The 24,929-nt window shown below is 38.0% G+C and overlaps 1 protein-coding gene across 1 annotated transcript in view; it reads left to right on the top strand.

The window, feature by feature from the left end:
• LOC114477891 (zinc finger protein 236-like) overlaps nucleotides 1-21,722 on the top strand; it is a 42,249-nt gene extending 20,527 nt beyond the window's left edge. Inside the window, 9 exon segments of the mRNA XM_028470560.1 lie at nucleotides 8,414-8,536; nucleotides 9,410-9,583; nucleotides 11,798-11,972; nucleotides 12,657-12,929; nucleotides 14,087-14,290; nucleotides 14,372-14,504; nucleotides 21,358-21,433; nucleotides 21,435-21,619; nucleotides 21,683-21,722. Of these exon segments, the coding sequence (XP_028326361.1) occupies nucleotides 8,414-8,536; nucleotides 9,410-9,583; nucleotides 11,798-11,972; nucleotides 12,657-12,929; nucleotides 14,087-14,290; nucleotides 14,372-14,504; nucleotides 21,358-21,433; nucleotides 21,435-21,619; nucleotides 21,683-21,722 (1,383 nt within the window).
• The last annotated feature ends 3,207 nt before the right edge of the window (nucleotides 21,723-24,929 follow it).

Raw genomic sequence — 24,929 nt, 5'->3', positions numbered from 1 at the left:
GTATTTTATGTATACGTACAAGTGCAAACTAGGGCACAATAATGTTGAAATTACTCATTTTCCGACTTAAAATCTGTGGCCCACTTGAGATCAAGCTGCTCCTTATTGGGCCCTGAATTAAAATGAATTTGATGCTTCTAATGTAGTGCATAGTACGAAGTATGCATTTTGAACACAGCCTTGGCAAATGCTAATTGCCCTGCACGCTGTTAGCCTGTCAGCACCGGCCCCACTTGTGGATGCAGGGCCCTCATACCATCCTCATGGAGTTAGTTTCTGACAGTTGAAGCAGAAACATGCACATTAGTGGCCTGCTGGTGGTCATTTTGTAGAGCTGTGGTAGTGCTCCTCCTGTCCCTCTTTACACAAAGGAGCAGATGTGCAGTTGTTGTCCAATGTGCAATGCATTGATGTGTCATCGTAGATGAGCTGCACTATCTGAGCATCTTCTGTGGGTTGTAGATGTATGGAAGTAAATCTGTGCCATCACAGTTTGAATTTGTATTTTTAAGCTGATTTTTTTTCCCGCATCATTATCGGACTTTGAATTTTAAAACCATCATATTTCTATCATGTTTTTTTCTTTTTTTATTATAAAAAAAAAAAAAAATCCACATAAAATAATTCAGGTGTCGGGTAACATTTATTGCTAATTCTTACAAATACAAATGGCAAATTAAATAAACAATCTTACCTAAGATCCACCGCTCTCCAGTTGGCTGACATCGTTACTTTCTCTTCCCGCCTCGGTGTCACATGACCACTGGAGAGTAACTTGATTGGCTGGACATTGGATAATATTGGAATAAAAAAACATGCTAGAAATTTGATGGTTTTAAAATTCAAAGTCTGATTTTAATGCTAAAAAAATTCAGCTTTAAAGGTCCAGTATTATGCTGTCTTTCACCCATCTCCATTTGTTCTAAGAACCTCAACAACATAGTATTTTAGGTGTTTTCCTAAATACATGCACTACTTCAGGCACTGCTTCAGCATGTGTGTTTATCACAGCAGCAGCAGCAGTAAATCATTAACAGTCTTCCTTCTTCTCTCCACCTCTACTGACCACATAAGATGATAGTCCATTGTTTTTTCCAACTGCTGCATCGCATTGGGTCATAAACACGTCAGATCATCCCGTTAAAGTGATACGAGGCGATATAACGGCTACTAAAAATTGAACTGATTGTAACCGCTCAGGCTGCGCCGCAGGGAAGTAAATTCTCAACTATCAGCTGAGTCAGCTGTTTTTAACACTCACATGAGTCTTCTGGTCACAGAAATAGTCCATTTCAGATGATGGTCAATTATTTTGTTCGACCTCTGCGTTGCATTGGGTCACAAACACGTCAGATAATCCCATAAAAGCGATACAACGCGGTATAACGGCTACTACAAGTGAAACTGATTGTGAGCTTTTCGGTTCATCTATATACTGGATGATCTATATACTGAACATAAAGATATTAACTGTCATATTAATTGTAATATCAACCTGCCGTAGCTATGTTAGTTTTACTTGTGAGGTAGTTTGAGAGGGAGGAACTCACATTCTTATAGGGCAGGTGGAGGCAGGATTGTCAGAAGGAGGAGTTTCCACGTTGTGACATCATAACGTGAGAAAAATCCAACTCGCCAGTTTGGAGCTGACTTTTTCCAAAATGTGGAATAACAAAGGGGGAGGAAACAGAACTTTATCAACTTTGGCCCTCTGAATGAGGCTAAAGGAATGTATATCACTGTAGCAAAACCTTTAGAAAGTGAATTTTTCATAATACTGCACTTTTAATAATACAAATTCAAACTCTGATGGCACAGATTTACTTACATATAGGTGCCGCCTCATGCTTCCTGTAGTGGTGAATGCACTGGCAAAAGTGATCAATAATCAGCCTGAAAGGATGAGGACAAAGAAATTCAGTCTGTGGTCTCCACCTGCAGAACCATTCCTTTAGAAGTTGTCCTGGTAATTGCCTCTCATTTTCACCTGTTCGCTCTTAATTTGCACAACAGCAGGTACAATTGATTCACAATCATTGTTGCCTCCTAACTGAACGGATTGATTTCCAGAAGTGTGATTGACTAGTAGTTACATTATGTTGTCCAAGTGTTTTTTGTGGTAATTGTGTTTTTCTATTGCCTTCTTTGCTGTCTGCCTCATAAAAAAAAAACCTGTATTTCCATTCACAGTTTGTTGCGTTTATTGAAGTTGGAACTCATTGTCATTTTTTTTCTGTCAGAGAGGAAATTAAGTGAAAATGTAATCTTTGGTCCTCATTTGTTTCCCCTCCCTCTTGGGCTAGCTCCTCACCGCCACCAATTTTTCCAAGCCTTTCTCATTTACCGAGTGTAATTTAGCTTCAACTTTGATATGACACTGTGCTCTTTGGACTCTTTTGTGTCCAACAGACCAGGTAAATGAGTGAGGGCACATCAAAGACCTCTGGAGAGCCTCAACTCAACCGTGTACTGAGGTTCATATACAGCATTCAGAAACTATGCCCAACACAGATATTTGCAATAATGACTGCTTTATGTAATATGGCTACAAGCGTAATGGCTACTGTCATTCTGGCTGATTGGACAACAACAAAGGGATTTGAATCATCTTTTTGATGACAGGTTGTTTTTTTCTCCTCCGTTCGTTTCTCCTTTCATCCCTGCATCACTTTTTATCCACATTCAAACTGTTTATGTGATGTGTAAAATTGAGATTGGAGTCACAGATGGTAAAACATTGGCTGTATCTAGCAGCATCCGCCCCCACCCCCCACGATAAAATTTGGACCAAAGACCTCAAACAACCATCATTTGATGGCGACTAAAAAGGAAGAGAACAAACAGAGGATGTAAATGTTAGGAATGCGACATTTTCCTCCTTGGGAATCACTATTTATGTATTCATTTATTTATTTTGAACAAACAAATAAAAAAAATTCAATTTCAATATACAGTAATACATTTGATTGGTTCAACAAGGGATAGGAAGAAGCCTACCCCCATTCTTCACCGTTAACAACTGCAAAATCCAATGAAATAAACTAAATTAACAATACAAAAGTACTCCAATCGAGCTATTAAGAAAAGCAGAACACAAACCAAAAAAAATTCACAGGCGCCATCAACATCTGTAAGTTTAATTGTTTCATCAAGATCGTTCCACAAAACCACCCCACAAATGGAAATACACATACTTTTTAAATTAGTCCGAGCTTACTGTTGTTTGAAGTTGAGTTTCCCTCTAAAGTTATAACCCCCCCTCTGGTCTGTCTGTGAACAGTTTTTGTATGTTTACAGGTAGCAGTTTATTTTTGCTTCATACATTATCTGTGCAGTCTTAAATTGTACTACATCTCCAAACTTTAATGTGTGTGATTTTAAAAACAGTAATTGTTTTGTTTCATTACAGTTACTAGCCATATTTCCTTTCTTCTAGGGCTGGGCAAAAAATTGATTTATTGAATATGTAGAAAAAAAACGTTTTTTATTTTGCAAATTTGAGTTTAAAAAAATAAAATAAATAAATAATAATAATAATAATAATAATAATAATAATAATAATAATAATAATAATAATAATGATTGTTTTTTATTTTATTTTTAATAAAAAAAAATTCCCATCAGAGTTTTTTCTGACTTTTTCGCGTTCCGTCCTTGTGGGTTACCGTAGCGCGATGTGAGCCAGCCCCCTCTTTGTTTTCATTTGTTTACCCTCTGAGTAGGCTATATGTGTGCCACAGGCAAGTTAATTTTTTTATTCGCACTATGCTGAGATGCTAAGGGAAGAGTTTATTATTTTTTTAATTGTAATGTCATATGTTATAAAGATATGTAGTTATCTTATTTTTTAATCAAAAAATTTAAGCTACCGTGAAGTTGCTGTTGAACTTTTGTTTAAACGTGAGTTAAAGCTTGAAATTGTTGAATGACAGAGCCTCATTTACTTTTTACTTGTTTCATGCATTTTAACTCTTGAGGACATTTACAGCAATAAAGTTGCACTTTTGGCAATATATCTGATGTCTGCAGTCATTTTTAAGTGCATTGGGGGGGGAAAAAAAAATCGAATCAAAACCCGATTTTTCTTTTAAAAACATGAGATTTTTTTTTTAGGCAAAATCACCCAGCCCTACTTTCTTCATTTGTTTAGCTGCAGCTGATATTGCAGATGCATTGACACATCATCCAGCCAACAATGGCTGCTGCCCATTAGTTCTGCCACAGGGAATAACATTGTTGAATGTGCTGTGAAGTGATTATGGAGGTGTCGCCATACTCCAGTACAACAGGGGGCACTGGGCGCTAGGTAATATTCATGAACCGGAGTGTTTTTGCCTATGTGTTAGATTGAAGCAAGCGTGGGAGCACAGACCTATGCCCTGATGAGGAACCTGCTGAGCCCAGATAAACCAGGAGACCGCTCCTACGAGGATCTGGTAAAGTTGTTGAAAGACCATTTTCAACCCAAGACCAGTAAAATAATGCTGAGGTTGAAATTTAATACCAGGACCAGGAAGCCTGATGAAAGTGTTAGTGATTATGTGGACTGTAATTTTGGCGATTTATTGACGGTGATGCATGGAGACCGGCTGGTTTGCGGCATAAATGATGGCAGCGGAGACTGCTGTCAGAAGACACGTTAACTTTTGACAAAGCACTGAAGCTTATGCAGGCAATGGAGGCCGAAAACAGAGACGAAGAGGATTTGCATGGAGCCAGAGGGCATGCAAAATGGAACCGAGCGGCGGGGTCGGTGAACAAGCTGAATGATGTCTGCGCCAAGACACAGCATCAGATGGGGACATGTTACAAATGTAATGGAGACAAGTATTTGGCCAAGGACTGCAGGTTTACCCAAGTGTCATAATTGCGGAAAAGTGGGTCACATCAAAAGAGCCTGCAGAATGAAGAACATGAGGAAGGTGAAGACTAAGCATGTGAAAGGGCGAATATAGCATAAGAGCAAATTTCATGCGAGAAGAAGGGGAGGATAGTGATGAGGAGGAAGTTTTCCCTATGTACCACATGAAAGATGGTGATATCACCATATACAACATGCAGGAAGAAATAGTCATTCCCAGAGAAGAACCAATAAGAAAAGTGTTAAAAGTAAATGGGCAGGATATAACCTATGAAGTAGACACAGGCTGTGGCTATAAAATAATGTCAAAGAAGGCAATTTACAGGTTAATCTGTGGTGTTAAAAAAACCCAGTTTGCTCTAGTGCAAGATAAAACTGAAAACATATGGTGGACATGCAGTATCAGTGCTTGGAGCAACAAAAGTCAAAGTGGAACATGAAGAAAATGCTAAGATGTTAGCAGTAGTGGTCGTCAAAGGTTCATGGACCAGTTTACTGGGGCGAGGGTTCCTAAGATGGAAGATATGATAGCTTGTCTTTCTGGGGGTGAGAAATATACCAAGCTTGACATGAGCCATCCTTATCAGCAGATTGTATTAGATGAGGATTCAATAAATTATGCAACAGTGAATACACACAAATTACTTTTCACATACAGTATACAAGACTACCTGCCCAGCTCTATTTCAGTGCACGATGGAGGGTGTGCTGCAAGGGATTGAGAATGTGGCAGTATACCTGGATGACATCATTCTAACCTGAAAGGATGACAAAGATCATCTGCAGACACTGGATCAAGTACTGCAACGACTGCAAAATGCTGGACTACGTAAAAGAAGCAAGTGCCAGTTCCTGGAGACTGAAGTGACATTCTTGGGACACAAAGTGGACAAGACAGGGTTGGATCCACTGCCAGCCAAGGTGAAAGCAGTGCAGAAAGCCCCCCCACCTACATCTGTGACTGAGCTTAAAGCTTATTTGGGACTGTTGAACTTTTATAATCAGTTTTTGCTTAATATGTCTACTGTACTAGCACCTATTCATAAGTTGCTCTAAAAAGATGAACCATGGCCGTGGGGGCAAGAGCAAGAACTAGCTTTCACAGAGTCAAAAGAACTGGAAAAGGCTACACATAAACTATGCAGGTCCTTTTATGGGGAAACTGTTCTTAGTAATTGTGGATGCTCGTTCAAAATGGTTAGATGTCTACGCAGTAACTTCATCCACTTCAACAGGAGTGTGTGGTACCCGCACCAATGTCAAACACAATAGAACAAGATGCAGGTCGTATGTAAGAAGGGGACAGAGTCTTGCCTGCAAGAGAGCAGTACATCTGTTGTTTCTCCAACGATGATCTTCTGTTCTCACAGAAATAGGATACCACCAGCATACACGAAGGACTTTAAGTGAGTGGATATTGATAAACGCAGACATTAGAAAAAAAAAAAAGAAAAAAAAAACATAAGGGAGATTTGTTATGTTTGAATGTCTGAGTGTTGACATGATTTCTGTTTGTTAGCACATACAGTATAGAACCAAAAAGGGAAAAGATTGACAGTGATGTATTTTTTTGAAATTATATGCAGATTTTTACATAAATGTTAAGGGTTGTGCCAGTGTAAACTGAAAATTGAACAACTGTTGGTTTGGGTTTGTTTGGACCAGCTTGGGTGGTTATAGTTGTGAATGTACACTAGAAAAAGTTTCAAATTAAGAGGGGAGGGATGTTGTGAAGTGACTTCTGAGGTGTTGCCATACTCCAGTCTAGCAGGGGGAACTGGGCGCTAGATAATGTTCATGAACAGGAGTGTTTTAGCCTATGTGTTAGATTGAAGAAAACCTCCTTTTAGACCAGTCACATGTAGTAATAATAATAATAATAATAATAATAATAATAATAATAATAATAATAATGATAATAATATATTTAATTTATAAAGCACTTTTCATTGCAAGGAATCTCAAAGTGCTACATTTAAAAACACAATAAAAATACACAAAATTTAACAAGAAATATGTCTTTAGTTGAGCTTTAAATAGGTCCCTACTCTGCACTCCTCTGAGCTCCAAAGGGAGGCTATTCCAGAGCCGGGGTGCAACTGAACAAAAGGCTCTATCCCCTATGGTTTGGAGCATTGTGGAGGGGACCTGGAGGAGCCAGCCGCTGGATGATCTCAGGGTGCGGGTGGAGCTTTGGAGAGGGATGAGTTCTTGTATGTGTGATGGACCATGGCTGCTGATACGTGTGAGAAGCAGAGTTTAGTATTGAATACAGTAGGGGACTGGGAGCCAGTGGAGGGAGTATAGAATGGGAGTGATATGCTCATACTTGCGTACTTGCATTAGGATTCTTGCTGCACTGTTCTGAATGTACTGTACTCTTTGAAGGTCTTAGAGAGGTTTTTTATGCAGATTTTTGAAGGTGAGTTGTTGCCTGATGCCAAGGTTGGTTGTAGAGGAGGAGAGACCAATGACCTGGCCATAGAAGGAGAGCGGGGATATGGAGGAGTTGGTGTTCTGGTGAGGAGTGCCAACAAGTAGTGCCTCAGTTTTACTACTGTTGAGCTGGACGAAGGTGTTGCTCATCCATGCCTTGATTTCCTCAAGCCAAGCAGCAACACATGAAAGGGCTGTGGAGGAGTTGGGGGCAGTTTTGATGTAGCTGTGTGTCATCAGCTGTGTGTCATCAGCATAACAACAAGTTGTGTCTGCTGATGGCACGACCGAGTGGAAGCATGTATGTTATAAAATGGATAGGGCCCTGGACTAATCCCTGAGGAACACCGCACGTAACAAGGAGGGATCTTGACTACGGTGTCGAAGGCCGCTGACAGGTCAAGGAGAATCAGAAGTGACGGTGATCCTACATCAGCTGCAATCAGCAAATCATTTGTTATCCTAAGCAAAGCTGTTTCCATGCTATGAGCTGAGACAAAAAATCAAGGTTCGAGGTTAACAGAGCTTGTAATAAAAGTGGATATAAAGAAGAAAGCCTGCTCCTTTATTATCACATAATGAAGATATCACAGAAAGTACCGGTACTTTTAAGGTGTTTTTTTGTTAAAATAAATGTGCATGACTTTTGTTTATTGGTAATGCATAAAACATGTAATGTGGCCTATGATGATGTCTTCTAAATCTAGCTTGCTTTTTTGTTCTTTTTTCCAGGTTACAAATATCAGTCTATCGTTCTTTAGCAGCTTTCAATTCTAAATGACTAATTATGATTTAGTCTTTTCTACAATTTTTGCATAAAATAGTACAAAAAAAAACAAACTTGTCCTCCTGTGTTCAAGCATCTTAGCTCTTATCATCTACCTTCATTTATGGTACCTGGTGGGGACTCATGTTTCTTTCCCTCCTTAAAACTCCTTTGCTTAGACATCTGACAAATTACCATTAAATAGAATTTTGGAAAAACCTTAGTAAGTAAAACTCAAAATAGTTCAGTTCCAGATGTTGGAGATTGAATGCTTTGCTGTTAAGATATTCACTGTGATATGTAAGCTGCTGCTGCTGTAAATGCTAAACTATGTATATCTATCATCACAGACCAAAGGGATACCACTTTTTCCATGCATGGACTGCAGTTGTGTCTTCAAGAAGCTTGGTAGTCTGAACGCACACATCAGCAAGATGCACATTTCTGTGATTGAGGTATCCTCAAGCAATCAGGTAAGACAGCAGATACAGTATGCACACAAGCTTTTATCCAGTTTAATTTGCCTTTAATTTTAGTCTCATTGACAGAGGTGAAAGTAATGAGTGAATTACAATTACTCACGTTACTGTAATTGAGTTGCTTTTATGGGTACCGAAAGAGGCTCAACAAAATCTGTGCCCCAAAAAAATCTGTGATCGTGGCTACAATTTCAACTCTGCTGTTTCGTAAATGGCATGAAGAAGAAAAGAGCAAAAAATCTGGATTTAAACCATTTAACCAAACCTTCAACCATTTCACCCATTTGGTTGAGGTACTGGATATGGCATGTTCTGTATTTAAGAATATATTACAATGTATTGTTTGTTGTTCCCTGTCTTTAGAAAGCAAGCAGAAACATTGCATGTATTGCTGGTACTTTTTCTTTCTTCGTTCTCCATTCAATATATTTTGCTGCAGAGTGAAAAGCTTATTTGCCACTTACTTTACACTATTCATCAACAATCATGTTTGTTTGTTTTTTGGCTCAGTAGTTCTTGCTCTTACCTTATTGCTAACAGCTTTAGCCTTGATAGCACCTTGTTATCAGCCATTAGGCAATGGGGCATGTTTTCTCCAAGGTTTCCAGTCCAGTGTGGCTATATAGATGATGATGGTAATATATTGCTATTATTTCGTCAAATGTACTTTAGGCTTTTAAAGAAATGTATTTTTCTCATATGCACAGACATTACCTCTGCGAAACCATCCCATCCACAACCACACAGTATTTTAAAGGGCATTTAAAAAACTTGAATACATTTTACTTGATACTTGGTTATTTTCTGAGATATTATACAACAATAAAACAATCTTCTCATCCTTTTCTTCCTTCTCTAACTCTATAGGAAACAGAATCAACAGGCCATGGCCCTGAGGTTTCTGATGGTGGGGAGGGAGTAACTGATGTCATCCAGCAACTACTCGAGCTGTCGGAGCAGGTCAGCGGAGAGACGGCCCAGCCTCAGCCTCCAGAGCCTGCAATCGCCATGGAAACAGCCATCAACCAAGATATCCTGCAAGTGGGTGACCATCAGTTGTTTACAATAGAAAAGTAGTACGAGAAAGCACATTATCTGGTATATATTCTTCCACACATTTAGTTTCTATATGGCTTACATTCTAATGACTATTACAGCTAAAGGCGATGAACTAAATTCCTCAGCTCATTAAAAAGCTCTAAAGGGAAATTAAACTTTCCCAGCTAAAAGGTTTTTGGGAAAGTTAGGATTCTCATTCATCCAGGTTAATGAGGACAATGTGATGGTTGACAGATAGTTAACTCCTGTCAGCACAGCTCCTGATTCATTTCTGGTTTTAAATAAATGAATACATTTCAATGACAAATTCATGCAATTATAGGCCACTTTTCAGGTTTTGGGGGTCAATTAATGCATAATTTGGTTAAGTTTTTTTCTAATGTTCCTATTTTGCATCCTTTACAGGTAGTTTGACCTTGCCTTTTGCTCTTTTTTTTTTAAAATAATTTGCAAATGTCTCTCATTATTGCATGGCTTTGATTTTCATGCATTTACCTAATTAACCCATGAGTATTCCAAGCAGTGAACAAGACAAATACACTTTTACTGTTATTAAAAGTGAATTAATGACAATTGGAGTAAGATTGCCACTTTTCATATATTGTATGTCAAAGAAACCACTTAATCTACAGATGTTATGGCAACGCTTGTAGTTAAAGTATTTGCAAAGAGTGGCTAAAAAATTAGTAAATGAGTTAAAGCCACTGTTTGTGGAAGAAGGTCTTAGTCCAAACAGCTGTCTTTGGCTTAATTTACTTTGTTCTAGCAAACAAAGGAGAGCATTGCAGGATATACATTCTGATGAAGTGCTCTGGTGAAGCAGTCCCACATAGGCTAATACATAGAATATTAAAAAGGCATTACATACAGAACTAACGCAAGAATTTTTGTACAGATAACTTTTCTACTTACTGTTGTCTTTGAAAGCCACTAGTACAAATATCTGCACAAACCGTAGATAGGAAAACATCTGAGCATCACTGTCAGCCTGACATCTAAAATGCCTTGTGGCCTATATGCAGTACACCTAAAATAAAATTCACAAGAGTAGCCAAACACATTCCGATAGCAGTCACCTCCTTGTTTCAACAAAGTCAAGGACCACTTAAAACAAAACAGATCTACTGCAGTTTGTAAAACAAAACACCCTCAAAGAGCTCACTCACACAGGAATCAGTTATTTCTAATTCTTTTGCAAATTTGAATGTCAAAGTTTTTCTTGTATATTGTCGTGGCAAAACATGAGGGCTAATTTACTGTTCCTTCTTTTTCCACTAAGAGCATTGAACGCACATATTATGAGACTGCTGTTGTTGTGTCTGAATTTTTTGATTCAGCATTCATTCTTATGGCAGTTTTTAGTGTTATTACTGCAGAATCCTGGGGTAGTTCATGTGTGAAGTTTTAGTCTAATTTGAATCTCACTGAAAAGGATACTTACATCATTATTATCATTATCATTATTATTATTTATGTCCAAGCTGCAGTTAAAGTTTTTTTTGGCACCATTCATACTCACCTTTGAGCAAATTGTAATCCAAGGTGTTATGAGAGGACACTGGACCTCTGCTCCTTTTCTTGGCTCTGTATTCAAGCTTTAGAAAACTTTCCAGCCAATCAGAGATCTACAGTGTCCCATGAGCTGTTTTGAGCCTTACTGTTGGCTGCTCATCTAAAGTCGCGTTCACATTCACGACTGCAATGGCAGTCGTTCCAGCAGGAAAAGATAGGTATAATGGTTACATGGCAAAACAAGCCAAAAAAAAAAAAGGAAGACAGACGTGGAGAAGCAACAGTCTAAAGCCCCAAACATATTTGGATGAAATGGACTCCATGGAGGTCTGTGTGGACTCAAAGCGGGCATCCACCCCACATACTGCTTTCAGAGTGATAACAGTGCTTTCATGTCAGAGTCTCGAAAACATCAGAAAGCTCCACAGATGCGCACGTTCATGAGGATACTGCTGAATTTGAAACGGTGAGGGGAGGGGGAAGCGTGGTTGATTCAATTCCAGTCCCTCAATTCTACATGCTGCAGCTTTAAGCAGCATAAGGCATGAGTGGAACAATAAATGGAAAATGTTTGTTCTAATCAATGCTACAACACAGTGGGACTTTAACAAGAAACATAGCCAGTTTCTGTTTGAATCAATGCCTGAAGTGACTCATTGGACTATTATACTTTTGTTTCTTTAGCAAGCGTTGGAGAACAGCGGCCTGAGTGTGGTGCAACCCAAAGAGGTCACATCCACAGTGTCTCAGAACCAGACTAATGGAGCAGCTGCTGTCGAAAGCAAGAAAGTACAAAGTACTGACAAGCATATCAGGGAGAAGAAGAGGAGCATTTTTAAGAAGCCCATCCAAATGCCAGGTAAGAAGGACAGCAGTTCAAAAACATCCTAAAATCTTAACACTTTTCTCCAAGTTCCTCATCAACAAATCCTAAGCAGTTAACAAATAGGTTTATATCAGACAGTGGCAAGGAGTGGCGCAGTGCTTGGTCAAATTTTTTGTGACCTCAAAAGCAGAAAATGACTCCAAACACCCAGAATGACAACAAAAACACACAAAATACACTTAACATACACAACATTTCTCAAAAACACGCAACAAATGACTCAAACCAAAAAGAACAACAAAAAATATACACAATGAGAAGAAAGTACAAAACAAGAACAAAATGCACAAAAAACTCAAACAAAAAATTTAAAAAAAATAAGACAAAGCAACAACAAAAGTATACATAAGATGACAGAACCCTTTGTGCTTTCTTGTATTAATTGTAAATTAATTGGTCATTATTTAAAATGCTGATTTGAATGTTGATAATATGGCCCTCGGATCAGACAATCACATTTTTGTGGCCCTTGTTGCAATAAAAGTTGCCAATCTCTGGTACATACCGTTAACATATTCTTATTTCTTGTGGAAATCTTGAGTAAAATAACCTTTGAATTTATGATTTTCTGTCCTTGGGAAGTTTTCAGATCCTAACCCTTATACATAAAAAAAACGCCGACTCAGGGGGTTTGTTTCATTCTTCTCACATGTTCAGGCTCCATCAGGGAGGAGGATGGCATCCGATGGCATGGATGTCCGTACTGCTCCAAGGAATTCAAGAAACCCAGCGACCTTGTGCGCCACATTCGTATTCACACCCACGAGAAGCCATTCAAGTGCAAACAGTGCTTCAGAGCATTTGCTGTGAAGAGCACCCTCACCGCACATATGAAAACACATACGGGCGTAAAGGCCTTTGAGTGTCAATGCTGCCTGAAGTGCTTCTCTACTTCTGGGAGCATGAAAGTACACATGCGGCTACATACTGGTAAGTAGCGGGTTGGAAGGGTCAAAGTGTGTTTGATTATCAAATAATCATTTATTTTGTATGCTCTATATGCTTTCTCCCACAGCCAAATTTGCAGCTTTGTGTTTTTCTTTTGCTGCATGTTTAGTATCTGCAACTAATTGTTACGTTGGCTTATCATTGAAGTAGCAAAAGCTGGCTCTGTGTGAGTTTAGTTGTTCTGCTTTAGATGTAGCTTAGATTCACGTTTTTTTTTCTCCATTTTTTTCATTTTTTTCATACGTCAAAGCCAGAACACTCATTTTATAATGGTTAATTAAAAAGGAAAAACAATCCTTGAGGCTACTTGTGCATTTATAATGAATGGCCTCTCCAATGGCAATGTAACACTTGAGTAAGTGTATTTTTAGCTCTTAAACACTTTCCTTCAAAGCAAAACTAAATGCCGGGGTTTTTATTGTTGTACGTGGGCTAACAGTGATGTAAGAAGCCACCAAAACGTCACAAAACACATTTTTTTTTAGCCAATAACAAAATCTGATTGTAATAGCCATGTTTTAACTCATAAAGGGAACCAAATTAGACTTTCTTAGTCATTCAAACTTGAACTTTACAGTACAGATAAGAACAAAATGTTGTCGCATTGGCTCGTATTGCAGGATAAAAACAGGATAAAAAACAGCAGCAAGTATTTACATAAGGTAAAAAAATAATTAGGTGCAGCTATAAATAGATATTAAGGAGAAAAGTTATGTACAATTCCTATACAGATAAATATATTGCACATTTTTTTAATGTATGTTATATTGTCTATTTTTACAGTCCAGTGAGGTTATATTGTCTTTCTTACTGTCCAGTGAGGTAATCTGGCTGCGGAACCTCTTTCCAGAGTTCAGCAGCAAAAACAGTCCTCGGTGAGGGTGGGAGGTCTCTGTGCTAATTTTAAGTCTGTGCTGCATACGCTCTCCACTGCTGTGCCATTGATGTACCAAATTGAAATACTTTGATTAAAATGTTTGACAGGAAGCAATCAAAAATGTATTTGCCTTTTTAAAACCACATGTAATAATATAAATCCATGAATATCTAAGAAAATATGTATTTTTTTAATCTGACAAATTCCCTTTTGGAATTTTTATCCTATTCTTCTTACAATAGTTGTTTCAACACTTTCCCAGGTGTGCGTCCTTTCCCCTGCCCTCATTGTGACAAGATCTTTCGTACGTCAGGCCACAGAAAGACACACATTGCTTCTCACTTCAAAGGCCTGCAACAAAAGAAGCACAAATTTCCACGGAAAACCAACAAAGCCAAAGCATCCAAGAGCAACCTACCCCTTCCCGATATTCCTTTCCAAGAACCCATCCTCATCACCGACTTTGGTAGGACAGCAAACACTTAGAACAGCTTTGTGTTTCTCATGTGTTGGGATTTATAAGTTGGATGCTTGTTGGCTTCATCAGGTCTCACCCCGTCCCAAAACCCTCGACTGGCTTTCCAGCAGTACCTGGACGTGGTGGGAAATGACCGGCCTTACAAATGTCAGTTCTGCAATAAAGCTTATAAGAAGTCAAGCCATCTGAAACAGCATGTCAGGTACGTTCAAGATTTCCTGCATTCAATACAAGATCTCAGAAGATACTCAGAGATACTTTGAATCAGAATTCACGAAATAGCAATGAGCCCACAATGTGTCAGTAATTATAGAAAGTGTCTACTGTATTTGTACGGCTGGCGTACAGACAAATTACCTAGCGTCTGGGTTAGGTTTAGGGTTAGGTTATAACCCAATATCGCACATTTTTTTAGGGTTAGGTTATAACCCAGCCTCAGTTAGAGCCTTGACTTTGCTTCACTGTAAAGTGATTTTTTTAACTGGATGGTTTTTACAAAGTAATGAGCTGTGTTAATACCATACATTAAATCCTACCTTTTCTTATCTTCTGCATGTAAACATGTGGGAGAAAAACAGTTGCATTACAGCATTAGTCTTTGTGCTCTGATGCTACAATAGACAGTCTGCCCAACGTTCTCATGGCTTTCACCATTTCACCGTTTCATTTTGATATTTTATAATCTCTGTTTGAATGTTTCACTTTCACATTGAGTAACACTGTGTATGAACTGTGCTCTATAAATAAAATTGCCTTGCCTTAACACTTTGCAAGGTTAGAATATTGGTCGGGTTTTGTCAATTGGTTTAATTCAAGAACCGAAATAAAAGACATAAAAGAGCAAAATGTTAAATCAATGAAAACGTGACTTCCTAAAATAATGTATGACCTCCTCAAACTGAGCGCAACAGAGGAAAACATATTTTCTTCTATCGTGATTGCCATTTCAAAAGGTTGCTGTTGCTCATTATTTTCAACACACATGAAAATGCAGAAAAATAAGCACATCGAGATCTGTGATGTAGAATCAGTTAACATTACATTTCAAAAGTAAAGTGGAGCCTGGAAAATAAAAGGCGAAATAATGAGTTGCAATAAACAGAAAAGCACTAACATTGAAAATGTTACCCAATTGTGGAGAAAAAGATTGTGTCATGGGATGTTAAAATGGCATTCTGCGGCAAATTGGATTTTGTCGTTCCAAACGTCATCCTGCAAATATAGATTTTTGTAAACAGTTTTGATGGAATTAGACTTGGTAATTCTGTTTAACAAATACAGGGATGACATTTACTCATCTCAGGAAATTTTCCTTCTCAGATGACTTGATGTCATTGATAGTAAGTCAATATTAGGATGGATGCAAATGTGCTGAAGTCATGGTAATAAAAGTTATATTATAATAATATTGTGTGGATAAGATGGAAGTGCTCGTGGAGGTGAGCAGAAAATAATAAAGTAAGTCAACCGTGGCATAAGGTGAGAGACAATGGCTCATCTGTCGCTAAATCAGACACTTGATCACAAATCTTAAAATTCATTTCAACTTTATTTATATAGCGCTAATTCCAACATATTCATCTCATAGCGCTCATCACAAAATATTTAAAATACATGAAAGAAGAACAGAATAAAGAGAAAGAAGATCAGAATATCACAGACTAGTTGAGCACTAGTTGAGACCCACAGATCAGGAACTGCCAGCGCCAAGACATCTGAAACAGAAAAAAGAGAGAGAAGGGCGAGGAGGAAGTACAGACTACAGAAATACATGACCGTAATAGCAGGTCGGCCTGCATGGCAACACCTGCTGCTAAACTATGTGTGAGTTGAATGAAACTGAGTGTGGTGTGGACATCAGTGTAAATGGTGAGTAAGTAGTGTAGTGGGTCAGAAGTGGGGGATGAACTACAACCCCATCATAACCTTGTACAGATAAATTGACGACAAAGGTGTTACCACTTGCCTTATTTGGTGTGGCTTTCCCTTATGCGGCCAAATACCTACAGAACTACCAGTACATCATGTCGTGTACTGAGGAGTTACTCTCAGAAGTAGCTTTACGCCTCAACATGTTGCCAGTCTGCTTTTTAGAATATGGCCACCTTTGCTGGTACCTCTTTATGGTACCAGCACGGCCTCTTTCACCTTCATACTGATAGCTTTTTTTTTTTTTTTGATAGCTCACACCCACACAACGCCTACAGAATTTGTATCATCATCATTATTATCATTACACGAATTAATCTCAAAGATGCCTTGATCATGTTTAGCAGTTCATTGTAAAAAGACTTCTGTGAATAGAGTTTCCTTATTTACATGGTGCCATCATTTTGTCTGGCACAAAATTCGTCAACACTCATTTATGATGATTGTCATTAACAGGTATTGTGACATTCTGTGGCCCAACAAAATTATTGCTCCATGGCCTATCCATGTTTGGAGCCACCAAATTCAGCTCCAGGAGCTGAAGCCGGAGCCTTTAATAGCTTTAATTTAAACTATAGCACTTGCATATATACTTAAATTCTACTTTTTAATATTTTTCAGTCTGCCTTCTCCTACAGCCTGAGCACAGACAAGCTTGATTTGCTATTTTGACAGAGGTCTGACTACTCTTTGTCACTGAAATTGGCTTCATATAGATAAGGCTGAAAGAATCCTTCAAGCGGAATGTCTACGTGCAAGTCATTCTCAGATTCACTCGTGTCCAATTGTGTACAATTGTGAGAAAATGTTTCTTTCTTTGCTTTGCCGAGCATCCATGGCTGTGTTTTTGATGAGTAGTTGCCAGTAAGTACTTTCATGGTAGCATCACAGCCAAGATGGCTGCGTTTCAGAAATCTTGCTTGATGCATTGAAGAATCACGACTAGTCTTTTGTTGTTGTTTACTAGTGGAAGACCATGGTAAGACAAAAACATGCACACCAAACACACATTCTCTAGAGAGGCTCGTCTTCACTCATGCAGCCAGCACAAACTCGGCCCTTCTCTGTCAAATTAAATAAGAAATTCACAAAAAAAAGAAATCTAACATGTAATTTCCTTGTCATTGGACATAATGCTAAGGCTAATAGTTGTGGTTTTTTTTCAGTCCATTGTTGCTACCTCATTTTGTTCAAGTAATAGTTTGTGGGATTCCAAATCTCTGTGAATGCTAGTTGCTTAAAAGTGTTCCAGACTCAGCTAAATATTGAGTTTCATTCATTGATGCCCGTTGGCACCATAACTGTGCTTTAATGTTTGGAACCTCTACATGAATCTTCTTTGCTGCCGACATAGATATAGATTTAATGAATTGCATATCATATATTTTACATTTAACTCGTTATATTGGTCTGAGATGAGCAATTCAGTTTGACCTTTCTAGGCATTAGGTTAAATAATAGGTAAGAATCAAAAACAATTGTGGAAGAAGTGATTAGAATAAGAAAATTTGTGTTAGGAAAATGTCCATCATTGAAAGAAGCACAGGGCAGTTACTGTGATAAACACAATTACACAGATAATTATTCAGACTAAATCAGAGCAGAACAAGGGGACATGTCTGCTTTTAACATTTATCAACCTAATGAACAAAGGACAAAGAAATCTGCATAAGGTTTGGCTTTTTCTTTCTGCCTGCATTAATGTTCACTCAGCGGTTGGTGGTCAGGACTCTAATAATTATAAGCAAACCACAGTGATGTTGGCATACCAAGAAACAGGCCTAAAGACGCAACATAAATATTTCAAAAGTCTTAACTCATTTATCCTCTTTCTCCACCCACTGCTTCCTGCACTCAGGGTCATGATCGTCTGCTGGTGCCTAATTCCAGCTCTGATTGGGTGTACGGGTTGTACGCCATGTACAAGTTGCCTCTCTGTCGTAGGGCACAGAAACAAACCAACCAACCAACAAGCAACTCACTCATTCAAGGGCAATTTCTGCAACTACAATTCACCTAACATACACATTTTTAAGTTGCTTGCATGTGCATTGGTAGCACATGCAAACTCCACTCAGAAAGGTCAGCGAAATTCTTCCTGCTGTTTAAACTAAGCTCTGTTCAGGGCTCAAGACTGCGACCAAATTGGTCGCATATGCGAGTATTTTGATCTGATCGCATCTGTGGGAGTGCGTAGGGTGGCCTTATTTTGAAAATCCAAAAGGAGGAAACGGAGTGTTACGTGTTGTGGCGTCCGGGCACGCGTAGCAACAGAGCGCATTGGGGGGCGCGCCTGGCTGACGTGGGGCGGAGGGTTTGCGGGGTAGAGCACGCTGAGCAGAATGACGGAGCGCATGTGGGGCTTGCTTATCGGACTGGGACAGGGGGTGGGGAAGAACGCACCAAGTGGAGTGATAAAGCGTACACGCGCAGCGCATGCATCATTCCACTCAATATTAGCGTGTGAGAGGCTTCTCAACACAAAAGTCAGATTTGAGGGCCTGTTATTGAAATTTCATCAGAATCAGCATCGATGGGCCAGAACTGATGGACTATGATGCCAGGCCAGATGTTCAGCTGTGGTTCTCCCAGGGGAGAGGTTTAGATGACCCCACTATAAGAGCTAGCCCCTCTGAATTGAATTCCATGGGGTGAAGCAATGCAGATGCCAAGTTGGTTCTGTCACTGTGAATAACCTGTTATGCTTTGCTGTTATTTCAAACATTTTTGTTACGTCTTCTTTTAAAATTAAAATAAATGACCTGATTTCAGCCACTGCTTGTTTTTAATTTACATTTTTTTTAATGTATTTATTTACAGAATAAAATAACAAAACCGGCTTCCAGCAACCCATCTCACCCCAACCACTCCCCATACATTCATACCACAATTCCATTTCTTTTCATGCTCAGTTATTCTGTTGTTATTTGTTTCGATAATTGTTTTTTAGCATATACTGATGATAAAGTGTTTTATACATAAATTTGATATAGCTTTAGCTTTAAAAAATAGACATTTTACCTAGCAGGATAATCATATTCAAAAAGTGGGTACATTTGCCTTCAAGAACGCAAAATACTTTGTGGTGTGATTTGCAAAACAATATCCATAGACCTTAACCATGACTGTACACTGACCCAAAATGCAAAAAGAAAAGGGAGCAACCAAATGCTGCGCCACACTGGAAACGTTTGTGAAGAGCCCTGCTGTTCTTTTTTATTTCAATGACATGAAATACGTTCACTGCACTGCATCCAGGGGAGTATTATTACCTCCACCAAGGAGGTCAAAATAAACATGATCTATAATTATATTTATTTACATATTTATGTGTTTGTTTGTCTGTTTGCAGGATTATGCCAAAACTACAGATTTTGACAAACCAAAGATAGACTTTACGCCTTAGAAGATTACATTAAAGAGGGATATTACTGATTCTGGATCAGTTTGAAAAATAAAAAAAATCCCTATAATCATTTGCAAAATTTTGATTCGTAATTGTCCAATCTTTATTAAATCTGACTCAGTTGTGTCAGGTTGGTTTGTCAATTACTCCTCTGAGTTTCTTTCAGATCAGATCTAGGTTGTGCATTTCATCTTGAATTTGATTTGTATTTTTTTTCAAATGGGGGTGTCCATTTGAACCTACTGTATGGTTATTAATAGAAATTATAGAATTTTTTTTCAAGCCTGTCAAGCTGTAAATGATCATGGTACCAGGATCAAGATTACTGATCCAGATAACTGCCAATATCAGACAAAGAGGAGATTTGTGGCTTGGTGGAGGTTTGCTCTTGTTCTCCTTCAGATACGAGTTTGTTGAAACTCTTTTCAGTGAGGTCTATGGAAAGCCGAGCGAGTATTTATTGTATCCTTGATATCACATGTCAAAAACACACACGCTTGCACCAAGGCTTCCTATTGGCTTCCTGCTATGGAAGCCCGTTTCTGCCACTAAAAAAAAAAAAAACAAGAAGGAAAGTCATAATTATGGGAAACAAAGTCATAATTATGAGAAAGAAAGTCATCATTATGAGATAGAAAGTCATCGTTATGAGAAAGAAAGTCATCGTTATGAGAAAGAAAGTCATAGTTATGAGAAAGAAAAGTCATAATTATGAGATAGAAAGTCATCATTATGAGATAGAAAGTCATCATTATGAGAAAGAAAGTCATCATTATGAGTTAGTAAAGTCATAATTATGAGATAGAAAGTCATAATTATGAGAAAAAACATCACAATTATGAGATACTTTTACACATTTACAGCAGCTTGTTCATGTGGTGAGCTGACACTGAGAGATGGCTGATAAGACTATTGAAGACTACGTTAGACAAGGCTTTACAAATGATGAAATACTTTGTTTACTTGCAAATTCACATAGAAATATGCAAAAAGAGGCTCTAGCGTTGAAAGGATAAAACTGATGTGGCTGAAGTAGCAGTTTATTGAACAACAAATGGAGATTTATGGTCAGTGCCATGGGTACAGATGGATGTACCAAAATGTGACTTTGTTTCTCATAATTGTGACTTTACTAACTCATAATTATGACTTTGTTTCTCATAATTATGACTTTACTAACTCATAATTATGACTGTTTCTCATAATTATGACTGTTTCTCATAATTATGACTTTCTAACTCATATTTATGACTTTCTAACTCATAATTATGACTTTCCTTGGTGTGTGGCTGAAACGGGCTTCCATATCCTGCAGTCCAAAATAAATGACAAACCAATTAATACTCAGGATTGTGTTGTTATCCCACTTGAGCATTTCAGCTTTCATTAGCAAACTATAGTTACACACAATTGTCAGAGTTTTTGCAGCTCACTAATGAACTAGTGTGTTTATTTATATATATATATATATATATATATATATATATATATATCAAACTTACATAATAAATACTTGGCTTTTTATATAGGTCAGACACTTTCCCATTGAGCCAAAAAAAGTTTGAAATTTGTAAAATTTGATTGTTTATTTCTTCTACACTAAAATCAAATAGAATACAACATTGTGTTTTACTGCAGAATTATCATAATTTATCTTTCCATTGCAATAAAAGGACATTTTTCATATGTTAAAGCACTGTGTGTCTGAAAACCCTCCCAGGTCCCACACTGGAGAAAGGCCCTACAAATGTGTGCAGTGCAGTCGTGGTTTTGCCTCCTCTGGAGTCCTCAAAGCTCAACATCCGGACTCACTCGGGTCTGAAGGCGTACAAGTGTCTGATGTGCGACACCACATTCACCACCAGCGGCAGCCTGAGGCGTCACATGACCACTCACAGTGACGTGCGACCATACATGTGCCCCTACTGCCAGAAGACGTTCAAGTCCTCCCCCAACTGTAGGAAGCATATGAAGACACACAGGTTGGTGTTTTGATCTCACATTTGTTCCAAGCTTTTGGTCCTTAATATTTGTTCGTCCTTTAGGTATGAACTCGCCCAGCAGCCACAGTTAGCAGACCCCTGACCACAGGGCTCTGTGGCACATGACATGCAGGTAGAGATGGAGAGTGATTCTTTCCAGCAAACATCTGCAACCTCAGCAGAGCAGCAGAGCTTACTGGGGCTCAGCCAGACTGAGGTTGTGAGAGGAGACCAGCAAGTTACACTAGAGGCACCACTGACTGACCAACCGCTTGTACAAGGAGATGGTAAATACAGCAGTTTACAATCACAGTGGTAGATGTTTAAAGCTTTAGAGAGGGTACAGTCACCATGCTTTCAATGAGCAGAATCTCAACCTCTGGGTTTTTTCTTGTTGCGTTCTAACTGTTCCCACCCGCCCATTTTTTCCCCCTTTAAAGACTCCTATGTGACGACTCAACATTCATTGACTCAGAACATCAGCCAGTTTGAGACACCAGCACTTCCTCAGACTCCGTTGACCAGCAATCCCTCACACAAGGTAAAAATAAGCACTACTTTAAGTTTTCTGCCTCGCCAATTTTCCACTTTTTTCTGTTTCTCAAATGGGGGTACGTGTACCCCTAGAGGTACGCAATGGCACTACAGAGGGTACTTAAGAAAGAGAGATCAAAGTGTCATTGTTGGGCCCACACCAGGCGTGAGATTGACCAGAAATGATCAAAACTACTGTATAGAAATAAATCTATTCAGGAGGCACTAAATCAGGGTTTTTCAACCTTGGGGTTGGGGACCCCTTGTGGGGTCGCCTGGAGTTTAAATGAGGTCGCCTGAAATTTCTGAAAAATTTTTAATCGATTTTTGAGTACTTTTAATTATTTTCTTTTTTTTATTATTAGTAAAACACGATCCTAAACAGCTTCATATCTATACTTTCACTTTGTGAAATATAAATCTAGATCAACTAAAATACAGTTAAAAAAAAATATATATATATATATACTGTATATACAGTATATCTGACCTCAAACATGATCAAAAATGAATTCTTGATATCAAAATGGGGTCACGATCCAAAAAATGTTGGGAACCACTCACAAAATAGTGTTTCTTTCCGCTTATTTACAAAATGAGATTAGGATTTAATCTCGGATGTGTTAGGATGTGTTATCACTCGTTTATTTCATCATTATCCTCTACTGTTGTTTTTAAATAGTAAATAGTTTTCTATGCAAATATGTTGTAGTCGGACAAAAGGGGGTACTTGGATTCAGAAATAAGAGAAATGGGTTTCTTGGACCAAAAAAGTTTGAGAACCACTGTTTTAGAACCACCATTTTCTTTCTGAGGACACTGTTTAGATTGATTGATTGATGTCTTACTTCAAACATGTAAAATGATTAAGAACAACAGTTTAGAAAACCTAAAACTTAGAAACCATGTATTACAACGCAGAAATAAACATTGATATGATCCACCAACACTACCGATTTAGCTTTTTTAAGTACAACTAATAATACAAATTAAGTGACCCATAAATCCTTAACAAACAATCTACATATTCACAATAGTCTATAGCTAATTACCAAAACAGAAAAAAACAACAAGAAAAACCACTGGTTATTAGTGATCAGATTAATTCCTGTACCTTGTGAAATTAATTTCTTTGTATTTGTTTTTAAACTGAATTATGTGTCAGCTTGACACTCATTCTGTTCATAATTTATCATCAAGTTGTTTGGACACATAAACTCTTTAAATTTAACTTTCCCATAATTGGTTATATCAGATTTTATATAAATCCAATTCATAAAAACATCTTTTCAGGTGAAATGCCTTTCGACTGGCAACATTTCCATCTTCATTAGCACAAATTAAGAGGGTCCATTGTGTTTTTAACTACATATAATCTAATGTATTACTAAGACAGTAATTTAAAAGCTTTCAGCACATCCCCACAGATTTGTGTAAAAGCCTGCCGTATAGTGTTTTTGCTCCAAACAGTCACTTTGCTTACCTCAGACACTTATTTAAGCAAATTGCTGTATTCTAAAGTTTGCAGGTGTCAATTTTATGCTTCATCTGAAATCCGTTCTGCTGCAGAAATAGCTGTTCTAATGCACAGAAGGATGCCCACACTGCTTTAACTACTGTAAGTCATTTAATCCATTCCAGAAAAAGCTGAGGACTGTACATTGTTCTGCTGGTAAGAATGCTGCTGGAAGGTGTTTGTGTAACACCATTAACAGAATTTTGCTCATTTGACCTACATTAACATTTACCTTAACCATATATATATATAATGAAAGAAACCTTGAAAGTTTTGGCCTGTTGTGGATTATCACACAGGTTTATTAAAGGGATCCACTATGTTTGGCCTAAAATCTTTGAAATGCACTTATTAGAAGATTTTCACCTAACACAAACACATTGTTACGCACTAAATGTATTTAATAGCCTTTTAAAATTAGACTACTTTACAGTTAAGAGCCTGTGTTCTAGGGCTGGGCAGTAATGACCAAAAATGTATATCACGGTATTATTCATAATTCTAATGGTTTCACAGTATATGACGGTATTTTTTTTTCATGCATATCAGGTGTTCCACAGCATTTTCTACTGGTTGAGAGAGGAATTTTCTGCAGTAGATTGATTTAGGATGGTTTATTTTACTGTCATGATTAGTGAACATTCCACACTAATAGTAATACGTTTGCAATAGCAGCGCTATTCTTAGCTTTAGCATTAGCTTGATTTCTAGCTTCAAATGCTGCATACTCAATGGTGTGGTGGTTTCTTATCAGAATCAGAAACGTTTTATTGGCCAAGTATAGTTTTTAAGACAGCACAAGGAATTTGACTTGGTAGTCAGTGCGCAAAACAAAAAAACTAAGAAACAAGCCAATAATATAATAATAATAATAATAATAATGATGATGATGATAAATATAAAGGATGAGGGATAAATAAAGGATAGATAGAGAATAAAGGATACATTTGAGAAATAGAAATATATATACAGTGCAGCAGGTAAGGACTTATTTTACAAATTGCGATCCTTTGCTCTCTTTTTGTGTATTACTGCCAAAATGCCGACATGCTAAGCTAACTGTGCCTCCGTGTTCGTGAGTGTTGTTTTCCTGTTGCAGAGGCATGCACAAGCAGGCACATGCTCACATGCAGCTTCAGAGCTTTCACTTGTCTTTTTATCCATTTACACATATGATTTACACCACAGCTAACACCAGAGCGCTGCTGTTTACCTTCCTATTTAGAAGTGCAACGTTGAAAAGGGTCTGGTCTGAAACGC

The sequence above is a fragment of the Gouania willdenowi genome, chromosome 16 (assembly GCF_900634775.1).
Source record: "Gouania willdenowi chromosome 16, fGouWil2.1, whole genome shotgun sequence".
Classification (NCBI taxonomy): domain Eukaryota; kingdom Metazoa; phylum Chordata; class Actinopteri; order Blenniiformes; family Gobiesocidae; genus Gouania; species Gouania willdenowi.
The sequence above is the reverse complement of the archived record's forward strand: the minus strand, read 5'-3'. Positions and strand labels throughout refer to the sequence as shown.